The following is a 21244-nucleotide window of genomic DNA, read 5'->3' as shown; positions in this document are numbered from 1 at the left end:
GTATGCCGTGCCCTCCCTGTCCTCCCTTATTTGGCCGCGTCGCACCGTGGCGGTGGGAAGGGGAACCCGGACTGGAGCGCTCGCCTGGTCATCTTCCCCGTCTGACGGAGAAACCTGTGCTGCTCCGGCCGTGGCTCGCTCGCGCTCTTGAGGCGCAGGCATCCGGGTTGGAGGATTTCCATTTTCAAACTCTTAGAAAACCTTGTGCCTCCCTTACTGCCTGCTCTCCACCAAGTGGTATTCCGAGGCACTTTTCGCCGCGATTGTGGGTTGATAAGCTTTTCTCTCTTCTCTTCTCTTGTCTTCTTTATTCTTTTTTGCTGGGTTCTGTCCCTACCTATACGGCCACGCTCAGGTGGGGTTCCTGTCGGGAGCCCTCGGAGGCCAGTACAGGCCGAGAGTGCTGGGTCCTGGAGGGCGGTTTACTTTGGCTACCATCGTAACCGCGGGAGCCTCTTCCTTCCTTGCTAGGGAAAAACAAAGCAATGTTTGTACTTAGTAGCGCATTAAATAATAGTTTTGAGCTTGAAAGCATATCTTGCACGAGGTGTGTACTCAACAGAGAACTGCCGCGCCCCATTGCTCTCTTTCCCGCATGCAATCTCTGAGAAGCCCCTTAGGTAAATGCTAGGGGATGATTTAGAACTAGAACATTTTATTCATAAATGCCTCTTAGGAAGCATTTTGGTAATTGCTGATAGCTTTGGATATATAAAGCATTATTAAAAGGGCACTTGAGTGACCTTCAGTCACACTGCTGCGGGTGCTGAAACATGCAGACTAGGACACTCCCGTACCCTTGGGCCCAGGTCAAAAACATTGGCAGTTACCTATTTGCCTCAGTGTAATTTACTCACTTTCCCATGGCGTTAAACTGCTTCAGAAGCCCAGCAAACCTCTTAGGTGGCAGAGGTTTCCCTGTGCCTCGCTGAAAGTTCCTATCAAGCTTCAAACTTTCCCTCTTTGAGGTTTAGTTATCATAGGTCCAATGCCTGCTTCCAGGGGTTTCTTCATGCTTGGCACTTGGCGCTCCTACTGCTTATTTAGTCCTTAGATTCTCATCTGACTTGCCTTACACTGGAACACTTGTGTGCTTGTTTAACTTTTCAAATGCATCCATTGACTACTTTTTCTTTTTTTTTTTAAGATTTTATTAGAGAGCGCTAGCTCGAGCAGGGAGAAAGGCAGAGGGAGAGGGACAAGTGGAATCCCCACTGCGTGGAGCCCAACCCAGGGCTCTATCTCAGAGATCGATCGTGATTTGAGCCGAAGTCAGACACTTAACCAACTGAGCCACCCAGGTGCCCCTAAAATGACTTCTTAACAAGATTCAAGTTTCTGGTTGTCAAGGACAATCTTGTATGCTTTATTCTCCATCCCTCTCAACATTACACACTATTAGGCATAGTACAGACATGTTTAATACATGGATGAAAGAACCCTGTGGACAAACAGAGGTAGTAATCTTGAGAACTTTTCTGCTAAGCATAACCAGCAGCCAAAATGAGATGAGGTGTGTGTGGGTGTGGGTGTGTTAGTTAAGTCTCTCAAACTTTAATGAGCCTCAGAATTACCTGGAGGCTTTAGCAAACTGGTTTCTGGGTCCACCTCCAGAGTTTTTGATTTAGTAGGTCCTGTGTGGGGCCCCATGCTTTACGTAAATGAGTTCCCAGGTGATGTTAATGCTGCCAGTCTGAGAACTACATTTCAGAGCCATTGGCATGAACTTAGATTTGAATACACCATCCGAAGTTATCATTCTTCCTCCATTACTGTTTCAGAAGGAGCATTTAATACTATTCTCCGTTCACTTTGGAAAATTATTACTGGAAAAAGATCCTGAAACTACCATTAACACTTTACCTACCTTTCTTCCTTGAACCTGTTTTTTCCCAGATCTCTTGCCAATTCCATTTTCCCCTGGTATAACTTACTGGTCCAGTCCCCCTGGATGATGCTTCAAGCTCTTTCTGACCCACAGCGAACCAGCCATAAAGTTGTTGTTTCCTCCCTTGTTTTGTTTTTGTTTTCATTATGGCTAATAGCACCCATATCCTGCCAGTGAAATCTTGGACCCCTTCTTTCGTCTCCTCTTCCCTCCACCTCCAGTGGATAACCAGTGTCATGTATGCATCTTTTCCTGAAATTTCCTTGGGGTTGTCCTTGGCACTCTCTCCCAGCAGCTATCTATTTCTTCCTTATAGCTCCCTATGAGATATTAACATTTGTATTTAAATTTTTGTAATTATTTAATGACTATTACCCTTGCTAGTTTGCAAGTTTTATCAGCGCAGGGACTATGCTTGAGTGGTTTTTTGTTTGTCTTAACTCTGTATTCCAGTATTTAGTATATTTTATACAAAATGGATATTTTTGAACAAATGGATGGGTGAATGAAAGAATGATTTCCTCTGCCACTTTCCTGTTTCAGTCTTTCATATGAGTTGTGACATCTCTGTTTCAAAAGCTTTGCTGTCCCTTCCTCATTGAAGGAAGAAGTCAAAACCTCAGTGTGGTCCTTAAGGCCTGCCCCAGTCTCCCTTTTCAGCCCAGTCTTCACGAGCTTCTCTCCATCAGACCCGGTCCTGCATGTCCCTGAGCACAATGAGCCTTTTCACATCTCTGTACCTTTATTCATGCTTCTCTTTCTGGGTTCCCCATCCTCATTCGTATTTTAACTCTTGGCAAACTCCTCAAGCTTTCTGATACACAGGCAGAATGCATCATTCCTTCATCTGTGCTCCATAAAGTACTGGGCATCACTCCATTGTTGGAATAAAAGGAACATGTATGTTCCCTCAAAAACAGTATGCCACTACTTTAGAGAATTGGCCTAGTGTCGGTAACTCACTGTAGGATCCTTGTGATTTATTTATTCGTGTCATAAGTGCATAACTGGTAGTGTTTGCTTTAAGGTGAACATTCCACTTTTGATAGATACTGTACTGTCAATTTACCATTGACATTGGTAAACAGTACGACACATATCACCACCTCCACTTAGCGCTGATGCCATATTCTCCTTGCCAAGTGTGTATGTGTGTGTATCCACCTGCATATTATTGCCTTTTCCTTCCAACAGGGTCCTCTTCATCTCTCTCCATATGGCTTCTCCTTTCCACTTCTGTTTATCAAACTTTGGTACTGAGGTGGGCAGTATCAGTCTTCCTGTGTCCTGATTTTTTTAACTGCAAGGTAACACGGTAAATAACACCTGGGTGTACAGTTCCATATCATTAAGATAAGATTAATTTAAAAATAAAAAAGCAGTATGCTATATGGATTTTCCCTGAAAGACCTTCAAAATGAAGTGCATTTTTTGGCAAAGTTCTGGAGTACTGAATGACAAGAAAAAGAGAAATTTAGGCAAAAGAAAGAATGGTAGAAGTGGTTAGAAAGGAAGGAGATTCCAGGAGTGCCTGGGTGGCTCAGTCATTGAGTGTCTGCCTTCGGCTCAGGTCATGGTCCGGGGGTCCTGGGGTCGAGCCCCGCATCGGGCTCTCTGCTCTGCTTCTCTCTCTCCCACTCCCCCTGCTTGTGTTCCCTCTCTCGCTGTCTCTCTCTCTGTCAAATAAATAAATAAAATCTTAAAAAAAAATAAAAATAAAAAAATAAGGAAGGAGATTCTGAATTGGGAAATTATCAGATAAAATTTAGGCTCAAGAGTGGAATCAGACCTCAAATTCTAAATGTAAGAATTTAACTAGAGGACAAAGGGTGAAGAGGGGGAGAATTTTAAAAGGAGAAATAGATTAAATAGAAAAATATGGCAATATAAGAATTTTGATTATTTCTTACCCTTCAGGACCTTGACTGTTGTTTTGCAATATAGTCATTATTATTTCCTTCCTCCAATAGTAATAGCAGAAACTAGGGGCGCCATAAAATGGAATTTTGCAGAAGGCTGGAGAGTGGAAAACAAAATGAAATATGTTACCCAGATGTAAAGGAGGACTCTGCAGACTTGAAGGCTATTTATTTATTTGTGTAGCAGATGGTGCTTGAATCTTTTCACCTCATTGTTTTAGCATTTTAGAAGGTAAAAGTCAATTTATGAGCAGTGTAGAGCTTCAGTTTGAATTCAGTTATTTACAGAAAAAAGACACCTCCCCTGCTCAGTCTTACAGGATGTCAGCAGGGATGCTCCTTGACTCCCAGAGGCTGGGAGAATGGGAGAGAATGTGGGCAGAGAGGAAGCCTGTTCAGTAAACAAACCGAGAGGCTTTCTCTGGGGTGCTGCGTCCGAGGCTCTAAGCCCTAAAGACCCACAGGAAACATTCTGGTGCAACTGGCTTCAGACATTCTCCTTCCTCTTTGCCTCACTACCTGCATTCGTACAGCCAGATGCCCAGTAATCTGTGAATACTTAGAATGGTAAGCTTGACTACAAACAAAATAAACATGTTAAAGTAATCTTAAAGCTGGAACCCACTTTTCAAAACCCTCAACAAGGACGGCATGGATTAATTTGCTAGAGCATAGGTCATGCTAAAAAAAATTCTTTGTAGAATCAGTAATACATGCCTGTGTGTATAGGTAAGGTAGAGCGGGGAGGTTAAATGTGAAAACTAAAGCCCAGTCAATGGCAAGTTAATCTTACTGCCCTGGTGGGGAATGGAGAGAGGGTTACATTGCCCAAAGGAAGCGTATAAGCACAGGGTCTGATACACCATTACTTAATCCTTACTACATCCTTAAGAAACAACTGTCATCCTTTTGTAAACTTAAAATCAACATCTCTTACAGTCAGATTTTGCAATTTTCTCTGTTTCTCGCAATTGTGGCTAAACTGGAATTTGAAACAAAGGTATTTTGACCCAGAGATTACTGGAGTGTGGCCCATTATGTCACACTATTGACTTCTTAGCAAATAGATATCAAATGTCAATATAACAAATAGATATCAAAGGTCAACAAATATTAACTGAATGTGTGGAAAAATGAAAAAAAAAAAGTTGGGTGTAAATTCTTCATTATCTCGAACCATTCTCACATTGCCTGCAAACATTTCACTCATTTCTTTTAGCTTTTGATTATCTAGATAAATATGAAACACTTGAGTCTTTTCTAAAATGCTTCTGAAGTATTTTTTTTAAAGATTTTATTTATTTGAGAGAGAGAGTGAGCAAGTCGGGGAAAGAGTAGAGGGAGAAGGGACAAGGAGACTCTGCACTGAGTGCAGAGCCCGATGTGGGGCTTGATCTCACCTAACCCTAACCCTGAGATCATGACCCGAACTGAAACAAGAGTCACATGCTCAACGAACTGAGCCACCCAAGAGCCCCCTTCTGAGGTATATTTTTTAAGGTGTGGGGCAAGCATTTCAATAATTTCTGTTTGTAATGAAGACACTATCAACTGAAACGACAGAATTCCTGACAAGTCTATGCTTATATACTTTTGTTTCCCCTTGTGAATCTGAAAAGTGTCCTGGATCTGTAGGAGAAATGAGTTTTCTCTTGATTTCCTCTCTATAGGATTCATGTTTCTCAGTCTACGTATAAGTAGTTCAGAGTGACTTTACCCCCTGACTACTTAGGTGTAGATGAGTTCTTTTATTTTCTTCCTCCTGCTGAGGCCCTGACTTTTCACCCCTTTTTATTTGGTAAGAGATAGAGATTAACATTTGTGTATTTATTGCATGTTTTTGCATCTTTGACTTTTTTCCAATTTTGAGTTATAATTGACAAAACAGTACTGTATCAGTTTAAGGTGTACAGAGCAATGACTTCTCCTTCACTCTTTAGAAAAGATAACAACAATAGAGTTCTTTATTAAAAAATAGGTCACTCGTAAGGATTTGTTACCTGTAAATAATGAAATTGAAGTAGAATAAGACTGTGGGCTTTTAAAAGTCACAGAGAGGAATAGCTTGTGGTAGAAGGATGCTGTGATGAAGGCTAAAACCTGGGATCTGGTTTTGCTGTAACACAATGTTGGGTACATTACGAGATCTTGTTCAGCTTCAGAAACTTGATCTGTGAAATGAATTGGTTGGATTAGAGTATCTGTATTTTTCTTTTTTCTGTATTCGAGCAGATATCCTCAACTTTATTTTATGATTCATCTTTTGTCCTCTTTTGAGGCTATCAAACTTTTAATTTCCAAGATTTAAAAAAAATATATTTGTGTGTATACATACATGTTTAAACAAAATCCAGTAAATCCTCGCTGCTGGGGATAGGACAGAGAAGTAAGCTCTCTGCAGCTCGAGCTCATTCTTTGTTAGCTTTGCCTCCACGTATTTCCCAGTGGTGTGCTAGGATAGACCCCTCTCTTCACCAGACCTGAACCAGGGTTGAATTTAAAGGGACAAAAGTCATCTGGGTAACCTCTACTTCTGCATATCTCATTTGACTTTCAGTATTCTCTTAAAGGAAATAAACTTTTGTACTATTTGACACTTTCAATGAAAGAAGTTTATAGAGGAAGAAAAGAATGCTAGAAACTCATTAATGCTTTACCTTGACCCCATAGGATGTCTGTCAAAGACCAATAAGGCAGCATGTATGAGCTTACATTTATGAACTTCTTTTTTTTTTTTTAGACTTTATTTATTTATTTGACAGAGAACGAGACAGTGAGAGAGAGAACATAAGCAGGGGGAGTGGGAGAGGGAGAAGCAGGCTTCCCGCTGAGCAGAGAGCCCAACGTGGGGCTCGATCCCAGGACCCCGGGATCATGACCTGAGCTGAAGGCAGACACTTAACGACTGAACCACCCAGGAGGCCCACATTTATGAACTTCTTAAGGTGGCAGCATATGAGGAGTCAGGAGCCTTTCTCTTTTCTCCCTCCCTTTTTAGGTTGAATATATAATAAGAATAAAGAGAGGTGATATTTATTATGAATGATTACAACATAGTCAGCTCTGATTTTCTCCTATCCATATTGTGGATGAAGTTTAAAGAGGGAAACTGTTTAAAACTGATGATGAATGTTCACTAGATAACCTGTTTTGCACCAAATAGGTCACTGTGGTAAGACTAGCCATGCCTTCCTTACAGATAATAGTTTGCTATTTTTCTCAGCATCTATAAACTCCAAGCCCCTTAGGGGGATGGGTCTTTTGTGTACTGTTCCTTACTTGTTCCCTTAGGAGGCGTTCACTGATGTAAGATTGGGTCAGGGGCCCAACTATGTATTTGTATACTGGTGACACCATACCTGATTTCCCGCAGAGTGGCAGTCATGTCTTAATATTTACTAGATGGGAGTAAACACCAGAATAGTTGGCACATAGTACATTCTCAGTGAATATTTGTTGACTGAATGTAAGGTTAGCTCACTATCAGAAACTGATGCTTGATGGCATCATTATTGTGAGTTTGAGTCCCAGTGTATGAGCTATCTACTTTCAATCTTTTGGGTGGCCACAAATGACACAGAGTTTTCCTTTATACAATGGAAGATATCCATCATGATCACAAGGGAATTCTGGTGATAATCTATGGATAGAGTATGTCCTTCCTACTCTTAAGATGAATTACTTATGGCCCCACTCTGTTTCAAAGAGCAGAGAGTGAAATTATCCTTGTATGTATGAAAAGTGAATACATTGGTATACATGCAAAATAAAGATGTATCTCCAAATGATAATTCACTTAAAAATTTTTAAAAATGTTTTAGGGATGTGTTTGCTACTTTTCAACCAGCACACGTCGCCATACCAAATTTTATACAGATCCAGTGGAAGCTGTAAAAGACATCCCTGATGGTGCAACAATACTGGTTGGTGGTGAGTAATAGTATTGTTTTCCTTTTGGTGATGGTAACATCCTTATGTTTTTAGCAAAGCAGGGAAATCACAGTGGCAAAGCTGTGGAGATCAGAAATGCCACTTATTTTATTTTTAGTCATTTATTGCATATTATGTAATTATTTCATTGTGTAATGATTTTATTAGTGTCCTCATCTTGAAAATTTAGCAGGGTTTAGCACTTAATGTTTCACTTTTTCCCTTTGTGTTTCTTTTTCTATTATTTTGAAAAGCTGAAGTTTTAAATGGTGATGTCTTATTAGTAGCTTTGAAAACATTCCTAGATCCTTGGGAATTCTGGTTAACTAAAACATTTGCATTGCTCTCATCAGCTACCTAGCTATTCCTTTTGTCATTCCTCATTTTAGGAGGTAAAAAGCATAGACGCATCTCTCTGTTGTTGAAGCCTCTGGGTTCATTGCTGCACCTTGTTTGGAATGTCTTTTAGAATCATTGTCTCACACTCATTAAACTCACTGCCTGATTCTTATAATTTTTATTTATTCTTATTTTTTCTTATTTCTAGGCCTTGGTCACAGGAATCTAGGCTTGTTTTTAGGGCTGCTGTTCATTCATTCATCCATTCAACTGACCAGTCATTGAATGTCCATTTTAAACCCAATACTATTTGACAAATTGCGGAAGTTATAAAGAAATAAAAGTCATTGGTCTAGGCTTCCGGTTCTGCAAAATGTACTCAGGCATATAAAACAAACATGCTTGAAAAAGTAACTGTATAAAGTTTGAATTATAAAGTTGGACAGTAATAGATGTGCAGTTAAGTGCAAGGTGTGTGATGTACAGCTAATATTAACTGGTTGCACTCGGCTTTATTCTTATGATTCGAAGGTTTGACGGTTATGTCTGGTGCTATCTAATGGTGCAAAACATTTGGGTATAGCTATGTAGCCACTTCCCGAGTTGCTGAGATATATCTGTATATTTTGCTTAATAGATCTAATAACATGTTTTGCATTTTTTTTATGGAAAAGGATAACATATATTTCCCTGAGAGATTACCATTTTCACAAATTGTCTTTTTCACTTAATAGGTTTTGGGTTATGTGGAATTCCAGAGAATCTTATAGGAGCCTTACTGAAGACTGGAGTAAAAGGGCTGACTGCAGTCAGCAACAATGCAGGGTAAGTGTGCATTTTGAAAACAAGTGGCTTGAAAGAAATGACAGTTCTCTATAATTATAAAAAGTTTATGAATAAAATGAAAAATATGCTCAAGTATCACAAGATAGTTTTCAACAAGCTCAAGAGTTGGAGGTTACATTTCTTCAAATATTTTTGGTACCATCCTTCATAATCATAAGTAAAGCAGACTTGCATAGATTTATATCTTAATCCGACGTGCTTTTATTTTTCTAAATTCCAAATGCATTGTTAAAATACAGATTTTCAAATTGAATCTTGCATTTTATAATTTAGAGATGTCCCTTTATGTTATTGTAGATCATTATGTATAGAGGAAGATCTCAAACAGTTTTTTTTTTTTTTTTAAGATTTTATCTATCCATTTGACAGAGAAAGACACAGCGAGAGAGGGAACACAAGCAGAGGGAGTGGGAGAGGGAGAAGCAGGCTCCCCGCCGAGCACGGAGTCAGATGCGGGGCTCGATCCCAGGACTCTGGGACCACGACCTGAGCCGAAGGCAGATGCTTAGGGACTGAGCCACCCAGGCGCCCCTCCAACAGTTTTAAATCTGTTTCAAGTCTTCTCTTTCGGTTATGCCGTATTCTAGATGATATATAAGGAGGTCACTAACCATTAAAAATGTTGCTGGTCTTGGTAGAAGGAGGAGGATATGCAGCCAGCACTTAAGACAGTAGGATCTCATATCAAAATAGTCAACAATAGCCATAACACTTTAATAATGACCTGCACATTAAAATATATTTTGTTATGAAGAAAAAAAATCTATTTTTTTTTTTAAGATTTTAGTTCCACATCCTCAAAGAAGCCTTATCCAATTATAGAACTTCTCTAGCCTTCATTGATCTTGCCCCTTTGTGAGTTCCTTTGGAGACTTCTAGTCTTTCTTTGTATACCGAATTGTAGTCCTTCTCCAGTATATATTACAGACTGATCCTTTTGCTTACAGTAGTTTTTTCTTCCCCACCAGTGCTGGAGCTGGATGGGATTGTAGAGATCATCTGTTCCAGTTACCTCATTTAACAGAGGAAACTCATACGTAAATAGAGAAGTAACTTGTTCATGATCACTTGATATTTCTTAAATGCATCTCGTGCTATTTGAGCTTACTTTGTATTTATTAAAAATACTTTTGACTGTCAGTACTTTGTTGGGTTTTCCAGATAGCTCAGTGCTAACAAGGGATGGTGTATAAATCAATGTAAATTCTTGGTACAGAGTAAATACTGATAACCATCATTGAACACAAAGAAAGCACTTTGCACACCCTCATTGGCAGTTGATTCTCTTAATTAGGTGGGTTTAATCCCAGAGATCTACAGGAATGACAGCTTTGTTTTGGCCATTAGAGTCAGATAAATGAGGAAAACTTAGCACTGCTTTGTTGGAGAAACAAAGATGGTTTGGATTGTTGAGTAAATGGAGAGAACTTAGAAGTAATAACTACTTTCTTGGGGCACATGGGTGGCTTAGTCAATTAAGCATCCAACTCCTGATTTCAGCTCAGGTCATGATCTCAGGGTCCTGGGATAGAGCCCCTCGTCGGCTCCATGCTCAGGAGTCTGTGTATCCCTCTTCCTCTGCCCTTCTCCTCTAAATAAATAAATAAAATCTTTTTAAAAAAAGAAGTAATAACTGCTTTCTCGTTTAGAAAAGGCTGTTTATGGAAGGATCTAACTGAATTGGAAGACTTCCCAAAGCTCAGGGCTCTTGATCTGTGTTTGTTTTGTTTTTAGTTACCAGTGAGACCTGTTGCCATGAGGTACCACTTATCTTGGTGTGGAGTATTAACTGTTAGTCTTTTTTATTTTTTTAAATATTATTTAATTTATTTTTTATTTTTTAAGATTATTTATTTATTTGACAGAGAGAGAGCGCACTCACAAGTAGGCAAAGTGGCAGGCAGAGGGAGAGGGAGAAGCAGGCTCCCCGCTGAGCAAGGAGCCTGATGTGGGGCTCCATCGCAGGACCCTGGGATCATGATCTGAGCCGAAGGCAGCCGCTTAACTGACTGAGCCACCCAGGCGCCCCTTAACTGTTAGTCTTGATGAGATAAACATTCCCCCTTAGGATCACTCAGATGAATCAGGACTTTGATATGGATTGATTAGGAAAGTAGGGAAAATTGAAAATATGCATTTCACTGATTTTTTAGAAGACTTTGACATGTGAATTACAGCCTGTAAGGACCAAAAGTTTTACAGTAAACTATATATCAACCAATTAAATCAGAAGTAAGGGAAGCATAGATGTGTTATATTAATCACACTCATTTCCTCATGACACGATTATTTTAGATTACAGTTCTTGAAGGTGGGAATTTAAACAACTCTAGGGACAGCCCAGCTTCCATGTGGAAGCCTGTAAGTACTATATGATCATACATATGCTCCTGTGCCTGTGGTTACAGTACTATTACCTATATGTGGTGTTATACTAGTCAGCTGTAGGAATTCTGGACCCAGTGAGCAGTTTTTCACGCTAAATAAAATTCCTGGTTCTGCATCAGGGGTTTTGAACCAGTAGATAAAGGTGGGTGGCTCCTTCGCTATGCCATCTTTATTATTAGTTGAGGCTGCTGCAGCTCTGAAGGTCTCAATGGAGAGCTGTGGGCCATCTTGTCTGATTATAAGCATTCCCCCAAGAGTTGATTATTTTGTCTGAGAAGGGCTAACCACTTCCTGGGATGTGTACTTGAACTTCTCTGCTCAGCTCATGGAAGGGAGTGAGTGTTCACTTGTTCCATATAACTGTGTCATAAGTTAATGTGCTATCCGAATGTAGCTTGTTCTTTTCTTTTGATATTCTTGATATTATCAGAGTAAATATATACTGTAACTGAGATTTAAGCATGCCTAAAATGAGAGGAAACAAGAGAAATACAGTTTGGTAAATGGTTGCAAATTTATTTTGATTAGAGTTTTGTTTTGACAAGAATTTCCAATTAATGAGATTTCAGAAAATGAAATTTCAGATTCAGAACATGACAAATATTTGTGGAACGTTTATGTCTTCCATGAAATACTGTTTTGCTTTACACAAATATATCTCTTTATTGAATTCTTGGCTTTAGACTTCTTTTACCACTAAAATGTTTGGAACCTGAGGTTGTGGTACCATAAGAGAATGGTCATATCTCTCCCTCCATAGGTGTGCTAGGGAAATGTTGGCTCCTAAAGGCAAGCAAGATAATCTCTTTGAAAGTCCATCAAAATTGCCTTTAATATCAAAGAGCTGCAAGATGCCTTAATATGCATGTTTCTCTATTAGAAATGTTATGTTTCTCATTTGCAAAAGATGGCCTGTGTCTGTCTTCTCTTTTCCTATTGTAAGGGCTTTACCTTTTTCATTTTTGTATCATCATTGTCTGATACACAGTAAAGAAGGGATATATGTTTATTGAATTCGTGAGTTGGAAAGTATGTGGCAAGAAAGACACTTATTATAAGCTACCTAACAGCCTTATTTGAGGCATAAACACTAACTCTGTACCTGGTCAGGGGGTAGCCTGGGCTGAGCATCTTAAGCACTGCTTGGTTGCCAAGCCAGTTGCTAGTCCAAAAAGAAAGCAAAGGCCAAATATACATAGTTTCCAGAGCCAAGATCAACAAATACAGAGAGGTCATCTCCAAACAGAGCCAAGTTCAAATGTGTAATGGGTTGAAAAGCCAAACAGAGATCCATGAAAGAGTGTGTAATGGGACAAATCTCTGAAGTCAGTGAATTGGGCAAGTACATTCTGGTTTATCATATGGACCTGTATACTTGGAGGGAGGTTCAGGTATTAAAGACTACAGAAAGCAAATGGACTATATTCACTTTCATGGATTATTTTATTGTTACGACTATTTAGACAGGGCTCCAGAGGATATATCAATAGTACTCTCATATTGGGTAACTGAAGAGAGTTTGCCAAAGGGACTCTCTTTAAAGGAATGGTCAGAGTTGAGGGAAAGCAATATGGGTATTGAAGTACCCTGGAGTTAGTATCAGAGAGCGCTATTACCGCCAGCCTTAGGCCTGAAGAATGAGATGAGGGAGCTGCCAGGACCTGGAAGAAAGCTTTATGGAGAGGGTTGTCCAGTGTGCTGCAGCTTGCCAGGGAGGGAGTCAGGGTAACATAAATATCCTGATGTCCTTCTTGCACCTGGTCAGAAGCCAGAGGGCAAGGGAGTCTGTCTATCCAGTCAGCCATCCTGGCACAGGGCAAGCTGGAGATTGGCGAATGGATCTGCAAGGGCAAATAGAAAATATCCAGCATGAGGACTTGGTGATTTTCATTTTGAGCCAGTGAGAAGGGAGAAAGTGAAATCAAGCAATAAATTCATTCAACAAATGTTCCATAAATGTGAAAATGGAGGGGCAGTTTTCAGTATAAAGTCGGGCAATCAGGGAGAGACTCATTGAGGTGATGGTTGACCAGAGACTTGAAAGAAATGAGGGGTGAGCCTTGCATTACCTGGGGAAGAGTTTCAGAGACAGGGAGAGGCCAGTGCAAAGGGCCTGGGAAGTATGCCTGGTGTGTTTGCGGGACAGGGAGGAGGTCAGCAGAAGAAAAGTGAGCAAAAGGGAAGTGGGAGGAATGAGGTCTGAGATGTCAAGGGCATCTCATCTTACGGGGCCTTGCAGGCCACTCTAGAGACCCCTGCTTTTGCATGAATGCCATTGCAGCATTTTGGGCAGAGCAGTGACGTGATCTGGCATATTTTGTTTATTCTTACGGTTTTGGCCGCCATTTTATGAGTGGATTGCAGGGGGCAGGAGTAGAAGTAGGGAAGGTTGCTGTCTTTAGGCAGGAGATGGTGCAGGTCACACAGGAGGAAGTGAGAAATGCTCAGATTCTGGATAGATTTTGAAGGTAGAGTCAGGATTTTCCAATATTGTTGATGTAGAGTAGGAGAGAGGAGTGACAGATCACTCCATTACTTTTGTACTAAAGATTTGCAAGGATGGGGCAGGCTGCAGGTGCAGCTGAATTTAGGAGAATGGAATTGTTAACCTGAAGAACGGAAGGCCCAGCTAAGTATTAATTAGGAGTAGGTAAAAAACAGACAAAAAACAGAGAGAGGGCATTGTGTGTGAGTGTGTGGAAGAACTGGTTTTTCCAAGATCCCTCTAGTGGCCAAGCATATTATTAATCTTCAGGGCATTCTCTCCATATTTCTCCATATCTCAAAAGTGCATTCTTGAAAATACTTGTTTAGGCTTTAGTTTTCTTTTGAAACAAGCAAGAATAAATCATGTAGCTATTCCTTCTATACTCGTGGTGAGTGGGAAATGTTCTCAGATTCAGTATTGGAAGACTAGAACTATAAACAAGTTTAGCAAATGGTTGACAGTTACCTGGACTACTTGGAGGGATTCAGTGTGCCTAGACCTCCTGGTCTAGATTAGAGGCTTGGCAGTGATGCATTCTGGGAAGTAGGAGTCAGTTGAGTGGGGATGGGCACTTGTGGGCATGAGGAGTGTGGGGATGGAGAGCGAAGTGAAGGGGGAGACGAGCTTGTTAGGAGAAACGTCAGTGGTTTGTCACACAAGGTACCGTACTTATCCCTCCTTGGGTCAAGCAAGGGGATGTCACTAGGGACTGTAGACTAATTAACCACCAGTCCATTCTCCCACTCTGTTCCATTGCCGAAGCCAGAATTCTGGACTGTGTCTGTATCTACATTAGGATGGACAACAAACCTATGATTTATTTTCCCCCAAATATCCCTTGACTGGTCCCCTTTTTCTCCACTCCTTTTGGGCCTGCCTTAGTTCAGACCGTTGTCTTTGCTTATCTGGGTTATTTCAAGCCTCTTAACTGATCTCCCGGGCCTTTTGTCACTGAACCTCTCCAATTAATTGTATACCCTGTTATTTTCTACTTAAAATTATTCACAGGGTCTCCCATATCCTTTAGGATGAAATCTTCATTTCGTGGTGTGGCTCATGTGACAGGTGACAAGCTGGCCTGCCTTCTACCTCTGTTGCTCACTTTTGCTTTCAGTCCGTACTGCAGCTACACTCAGCACGGAGCCCGTCCCACCACTGTGCACCTTTGCAAAGCTGCCCACCTGCCTTTTTGGTTCATTGTGTCCACACCTCTACTCTGCTCTCAAAGACTTTTTTCTTCAAGTCTGTTCAAGTGCCATTTTCCGTAAGCCTTTTCTGGACCTCTTTCTCCTCTCTGTTGGGTGACCTTCAGTGTTCTCATTGCACCTGATTCAGACCTCTTAGCACATCTCATCCTCTGTTGTAATTATAGGTTTACATGTTTATCCCTTGATATCTCAGAGCTCCCCCTGGCCCAGGACCTGACATATTAGCCCTGGGGGGCAGTAAGAACTTAGTAAAGGACTATGGGATGAGTGAACAGTGTAGATGACCCAGGCTCCATAAGGGAGAGGCCATGAGAGCACTCGGGGGATTAGGAGGGAGAGATCATAAATGAAGGCTTCTATTTCTGGGAGGTGCTCTGGCTTTATCACTGTATTTCTGTCTTTTAAAAAAACTTTTATCATAGCATAATACAGAGTAACACAGAAAAGTGATCATATCACAGGTTTGAAGTTTGAACGATCTTTACAGGCTGCAGACCCATGTAACCAGCCCCCAGATTCTTTAAGTGGAACATGACCAGTACCCCAGAAAGCTCCTCTTGTGCTCCTTCGAGTCACTGTTTTCCTTTCCCACCACCGAACTTAACCATTATCCTCACTTCTGATCTTATCCGTTAGTCTTGTGTGACTTTGAACTTCATATAAAAGGAATAGGTCAGTAAGTACTCTCTTATGGTTCTTTTGCTTAGCATTTTACCTGTGAGAGCCCTCCATTGTTGCAGGGGTGGTCACTGATTCCTTCTTACTGCTCATTTTTTCTGCTCTGCTGTGGAGTAGTACTGGGGAGGCCCTAGTGTTTGGCCATCATGGACAGTGTGACTATGAATATTCTTGTCTTCTGGGGAACATATGTATGCATTCCTGTTGGACATAGACCGAGGAGGGGAATTGCTGACATAGCATATCCATATGTTCAGCATCAATAGATACTGCTAATAATTTTTCAGAAGTGGTTGGATCAGTTGACATTCTCCTCTTCATATATGAGAACTCTGGGTGTTCCACATTCTTGCCAACACTTGGTATTTCCTTCTTTTTTTTTTTTTTTTTTTTAAAGATTTTATTTATTTGTGTGTGAGAGAGAGAGAGCGTGTGCGCACAAGCAGGGGGAGTGGCAGGCAGAGGGAGAAGCAGGCTCCGCACTGAGCGAGGAGCCCAACATGGGGCTCGATCCCAGGACCCTGGGATCATGACCTGAGCCGAAATCAAGAGTCAGATGCTTAACCTACTGAGCTACCCAGGCGCCCCTGTTCTCTCTTTTAAATATGAGAATGCGTGTTCACTTTTTAGGACAGAATGAATTTCTCTGTTTGGAGCCAGTGCAGGTTAGGAGAGTGGCATTGTCTTTGCATTTACATACGCCTTCAGAGTGTAGGGCAAGATCCAGTCTGCTCGCCTTCTACCCTAGTATCACTTGGGAGCAGTGGAAAGAGTGAAAGGTGCAGGGCAGACTTGTAGGATTGGTGTGGTTTGAATACTGGCTACGTCAGTTACTACCCAAGATATCTGTCGGCAGAAATCACTGAAAGGTCTTGAGCTTTAGTTTCCTTAGCTGTAAAATAAGAAAAGAACAGCCACCTTGCAAGGCTCTTTGGGTGGTGGGAGACTACGAGAGAATATGGGTTCAATGCCCAGCAGAGAGGATTCCTTTAAATGAATAATATTGCATGTTTTCAGAAGTCAGGGATATTAGTGTTCTAACCGATGTTGCTTTGATTGCAAGTTGATTGCATTTTTCTTCTAGGGTTGACAACTTTGGCCTGGGCCTTTTACTTCGATCCAAGCAGATAAAACGCATGGTCTCTTCATATGTGGGAGAAAATGCAGAATTTGAACGACAGTACTTAAGTGGTGAATTAGAAGTAGAGCTGACACCTCAGGTAAGAAAATTTCTCTGCTCCTCTTTTAGAATAGTAACTTAGTTTGAAATTTACCTATTTCCCTCTAGCAATTTTCTTTTGCAAGAGAGGTAAGGCAGAGAGGATGCAATTTTGCTAGGCCAAGGAAATTTGTTTGTAGGTCACACCTGTCGATTGCTAGAAGACTAAAAGCCTCTGTTGCCGTGCCCCAAAAAAGGGAGGTATTTCTAGTAAACAATATCTAGGCTACAGGACAAATGTGTAAGCTTGGCACTGTGGTGTCCATTTTGTGCTGGCAGCTTGCAGTAGGGCTTGCTGAAATGCTTGGGGATTGTCCTAAGAGTCTGTTCCTGTGAATCATAGAATTAGAAATGTGTGAGGAATATGTTCTTGCTGAGACATCAGGAAAGTGAAGTCCTTGGAGGGTACAACTGGCCATGTCACAGAATAAGAGCTGGAATCAGAGCCCAGGTCTCCAGGGAATAGATGTTCCTTACCAAGTAAGCAATTACCACAATTGAATCTAGCAGGTTTCCATTCATGTCATACACTATGTCTTCACTGGCTAAAGAGTTTGTCATAGAGGAAACTTTTTGAAGCCATTTGGGTAAAACAAGCCATTTGGGTAGAACATGGAGGAAACTTTTTGAAGCCATTTGGGTAAAACGAGAGGAAACTTTTTGAAGCCATTTGTGCCTACAGGTGATATGTATTGGTCTTCCAATTTGACATCATCTGCCTTCATCTCTGAAATTGAACCCACCACTCTGCTTTATTTTTGTCAACAGAATTATTATTACCACTGACTTCACTAAATTGGTGATAACGTGAGATAGCAACATTTTAAAAATCAATAATGAATTCCCAGTATATGCTTGTCTAGAGAGAGCACGCAGGGGAGAACTTTTCTACCTGAGGCTTCACAACATTACTCACGTCCCACCCGATCACCCCACAGTGTTGGCACCTGTGCTTGTCATAAGCCTTGCACTGTGCCTGGTATTTATCCATTTTCATTTAAGGTTTTTTGAAAATAACAAAAGGTATCCTGTCTTAGTCTACTCGTGCTGCTATAACAAAATACCACAAACTCGGTGGCTCAGACAAGAGGAAGTGATTTCTCATTGTTCTGGCAACTGGGAAGTACAAGATCAAGTACAGGCTGATGTGATTCTTGGTAGAGGGAAGGAGGGGGAGGAAGAGAGAAAGAGGATGCACACGTGCAATTAAGGACTCTGGGGTCTCTTATTATAAGGACACTAATCCTGCTGGATCAGGGCCCTACCCTTATGACCTCATTTAGCCTTAATGACTTCCATAAAGGCCCTGTCTTCAAATACAATCACATTGGGTGTTGGGGCTTCAGCATATGAATTTGGTGGGGGACACAATTCAGTCCATTGCATATACTTTTCCTCTTCACATTGTAGATTGAGATACCTTTTCCTTTGGGTTGTGGAGCCCTTGAAAATTAACCTTTCAATTACTTCTATTATCTTTTGTATTATCCCTTCTTTTGTCAGAGGGCATATACATGGGAGTTCCTTAGTATTTCTTTTATATTCCTTCTTTAAGCTGAAAGAGGTCAGTGTCTCTCTCCCCGACTTAGTGGCAGGTAAATAAACATTGGCTTGGGCAACTTGTTTTGCAGCCTGTGAGCCAGAGAAGTGTTGATGAAGTGGTAGGGATTAGGACTCCCTTTGGGTTTTGGATGTAGGGGGGTTGGTGGTCGCTGCAGAGAGCCTGTCTGTAGAAGTTGTCCACTTTTAGGTCCTTGCCCAATTGGACAGAGAGCAGGAATAAAGTATTCAAGGAGGGTAGACGTAAAAAATATCTTAGAGTAGAGAAGGTTATGGTTGTTTTGATGATTTAATCTTGTGAATGTTATTAACTTAAAATACAGTACAAAATGGACTTATCTCTAACTATTAGATAGAATAGAGAAACTGTTACCTGGAAGATTGTCAGTTATGCTTCAGATCCTGCCTTCCCCAGATTATCCCACCCTACTTCAAACACCCGTGTCTGAAGTCCCAACTTTTAGTCCCCACTTTGAGTTTAGTATTTAAAGGACCCAGTTAAAGTAGAAAATTGTTTTCAGGCTGAAATAATTTTAACATAGTATTACTAAGACCTAAACCAGTTCTTACTACTGAGTGACCAGTCAGTTATGTAGTATGAATATGATGTAGCTAGACTGTAACAATAGGTTTCAGGGTTAGGGTGGGTGTTAGGAAATATTTAGGGCCAGAGTTATTCCCCTATGGGAGAACTGGGTTGGAAAGCAGTTGGGGCAGGGGGCTGCCAGGGAAATCAGGTTTGAACAACGGGTACCTAGGAAGGGGATAAAGATGATCAAAAGAAGATACAAAGAAACTTTGCGTACAGTTGTTTCTACTCTAAGATAAAATTTGAAGTACTCTTAGCTTTTAAAAACCAAATTACCTGTATGTTGTACTCTTTGCCTAACTATGGATTTTTTCTTAGTTAGATAATGTAGTAGATAAAATGCTTTTAAGAATGTTTTAGAATGAACTCTAAGTAAATGAACATATTATTATTATATAATAATGGCATTGTTATTCATGATAAGCTTCAAGCTATACCTACATAGGGCACACAGTAAAACACAAAATTTAAATACATATTTTTAAATATATATATATATATATAGCTAAAGTGATATACTTCAGATTTGAAAATTGATTTTAAAATATTACAAATAGACTGTTGGAGAATATGATGTCAGGGGAGCAGTGGGAGACCAGAAAGCTGAGAGCACGATGATACAAAGAAGCAGTTACATTCGAATGCAAATTAAAAATTGAGAGATTGTTGTCTAGAGGGGCAATACTTGTTTTCAATTAATCTAGCATACCGTGTTAGCGAAATACACCAATATACAGTGCTAGGTACTGTTTAGAATGATAAACCTCTAGAGAGAGGAACTGTGTCTGTAAATGTTTCCGTATCCATGTACAGAAGTGTGCTTAATGAACTTCTTATGGTGTGGTGGTTGCTCACTTGTAGGGCACGCTTGCAGAGCGGATTCGTGCAGGTGGGGCTGGAGTTCCTGCATTTTACACCAGCACCGGGTACGGGACCCTGGTGCAGCAAGGAGGGGCACCGATCAAATACAACGAAGATGGCAGCATTGCCGTTGCCAGTAAGCCGAGAGAGGTAAGAAGTAGCTCTCATTCAGGTAACATGGGGTACCTCTTCCAGCACAGGATCCAGGTGCACTCAGTGGGTAGGTAGGATAAAATCTGCTCTGTGTAAGAAGAGACACTGTCCTTCATCTGTGTGGCCTATGCTAGGTAAAATTTCTGCTAAAACTGAGCATCTGCCAATAATTAAAATCACATAGAGAAACCAGAATAAATAAATGGGAAGAAACTGTAATCTATATAAGATGTGTGAGTCAAGATTAGTTTTATGGTAGGTTTTAACAAACGTAGGAGCATTTATAACTTCTGATCATGCTCATGTGGAAAAGAGAGTAGGTGTATGATATATATTGTATTAAACTTTTCATTCTCAAGCCCCTTCTCGATGTGGATGAAGGAGAAAAAAAAGGCAAGGACATCACAAGTTTGTCTACAATTTTGAAAAGGAGGGGACAGTTGTAATTACATAATAAGATAGAGCATTCATCCTGTCTCCTTTATCCTTCTTTTTGTACACTGGACATATTTGAGCTGACTGAATAATTTAGTTTTATTTAAAGTGCTGGGTAGGATGGAGTACCTTCATACTAGGTAACTTCACTCACATATTAGAAAAGAATAGGACTCCACATATAGATATTTGAGATACTCAGGTTTGAGGCAGTTGTAAAAATTACACAGGACAGTAATCCATTACTGTATTTTTAGTCCCTCTCCCTTCTCCCTGGCCACATGGCTCAAGAGCGTTAACTCAGGCTGCAGAAATGCTGAGCTTAGCTCTGAGGAAATGACAGCTTAGTAAATCGAGGGATCTCCTACCACACTTGCCTATAGCGAATTTTATAATTTTTTTTTTTTTTTTTTGCTTATAGGGATGTTCTGCACCTCCGTGTTTTGAGAGAAGATAAAAGGTCATTGAACATGCGCCTTGCTGCTCAGTGTTTGTGTTCTGGCAGCATCCTCCATCTGGAGCGTTACTTTTTTTGCTTAGAATGACCTATATTGACTCAAAGTTTTGATTAACATTTTTTTTTTTTATATTCTATCTTCTTTCCTTACTGCCTAATTAGGTTTAAAAAGTTTTTGACCAAGTAAGACAGGAGCCTAATTATTAAAATGGATCTTAGTAATATAGATAATGATGCCCAGAAAAATTGGGTTAATACTTGGAGAGTTTGCTAGAAGCTAGAGCAT

At 40.6% G+C, this 21244-nt stretch overlaps 1 protein-coding gene across 4 annotated transcripts in view; it reads left to right on the top strand.

The window, feature by feature from the left end:
* The window catches only part of OXCT1 (3-oxoacid CoA-transferase 1), a 171800-nt gene that overhangs the window by 696 nt on the left and 149860 nt on the right, over window positions 1–21244 (top strand). For 3 of the 4 annotated variants that reach the window (XM_078066683.1, XM_078066682.1, XM_078066684.1), the window contains exons 2-5: window positions 7629–7737; window positions 8811–8901; window positions 16769–16904; window positions 19914–20063. In XM_078066683.1, the coding sequence (XP_077922809.1) occupies window positions 7629–7737; window positions 8811–8901; window positions 16769–16904; window positions 19914–20063 (486 nt within the window). The remainder of the gene's footprint in view (window positions 1–7628; window positions 7738–8810; window positions 8902–16768; window positions 16905–19913; window positions 20064–21244) is intronic. The other variant, XM_078066685.1, reaches the window with a different exon arrangement.

Source organism: Halichoerus grypus, chromosome 2 (genome assembly GCF_964656455.1).
Source record: "Halichoerus grypus chromosome 2, mHalGry1.hap1.1, whole genome shotgun sequence".
NCBI lineage: Eukaryota > Metazoa > Chordata > Mammalia > Carnivora > Phocidae > Halichoerus > Halichoerus grypus.
The sequence above is the reverse complement of the archived record's forward strand: the minus strand, read 5'-3'. Positions and strand labels throughout refer to the sequence as shown.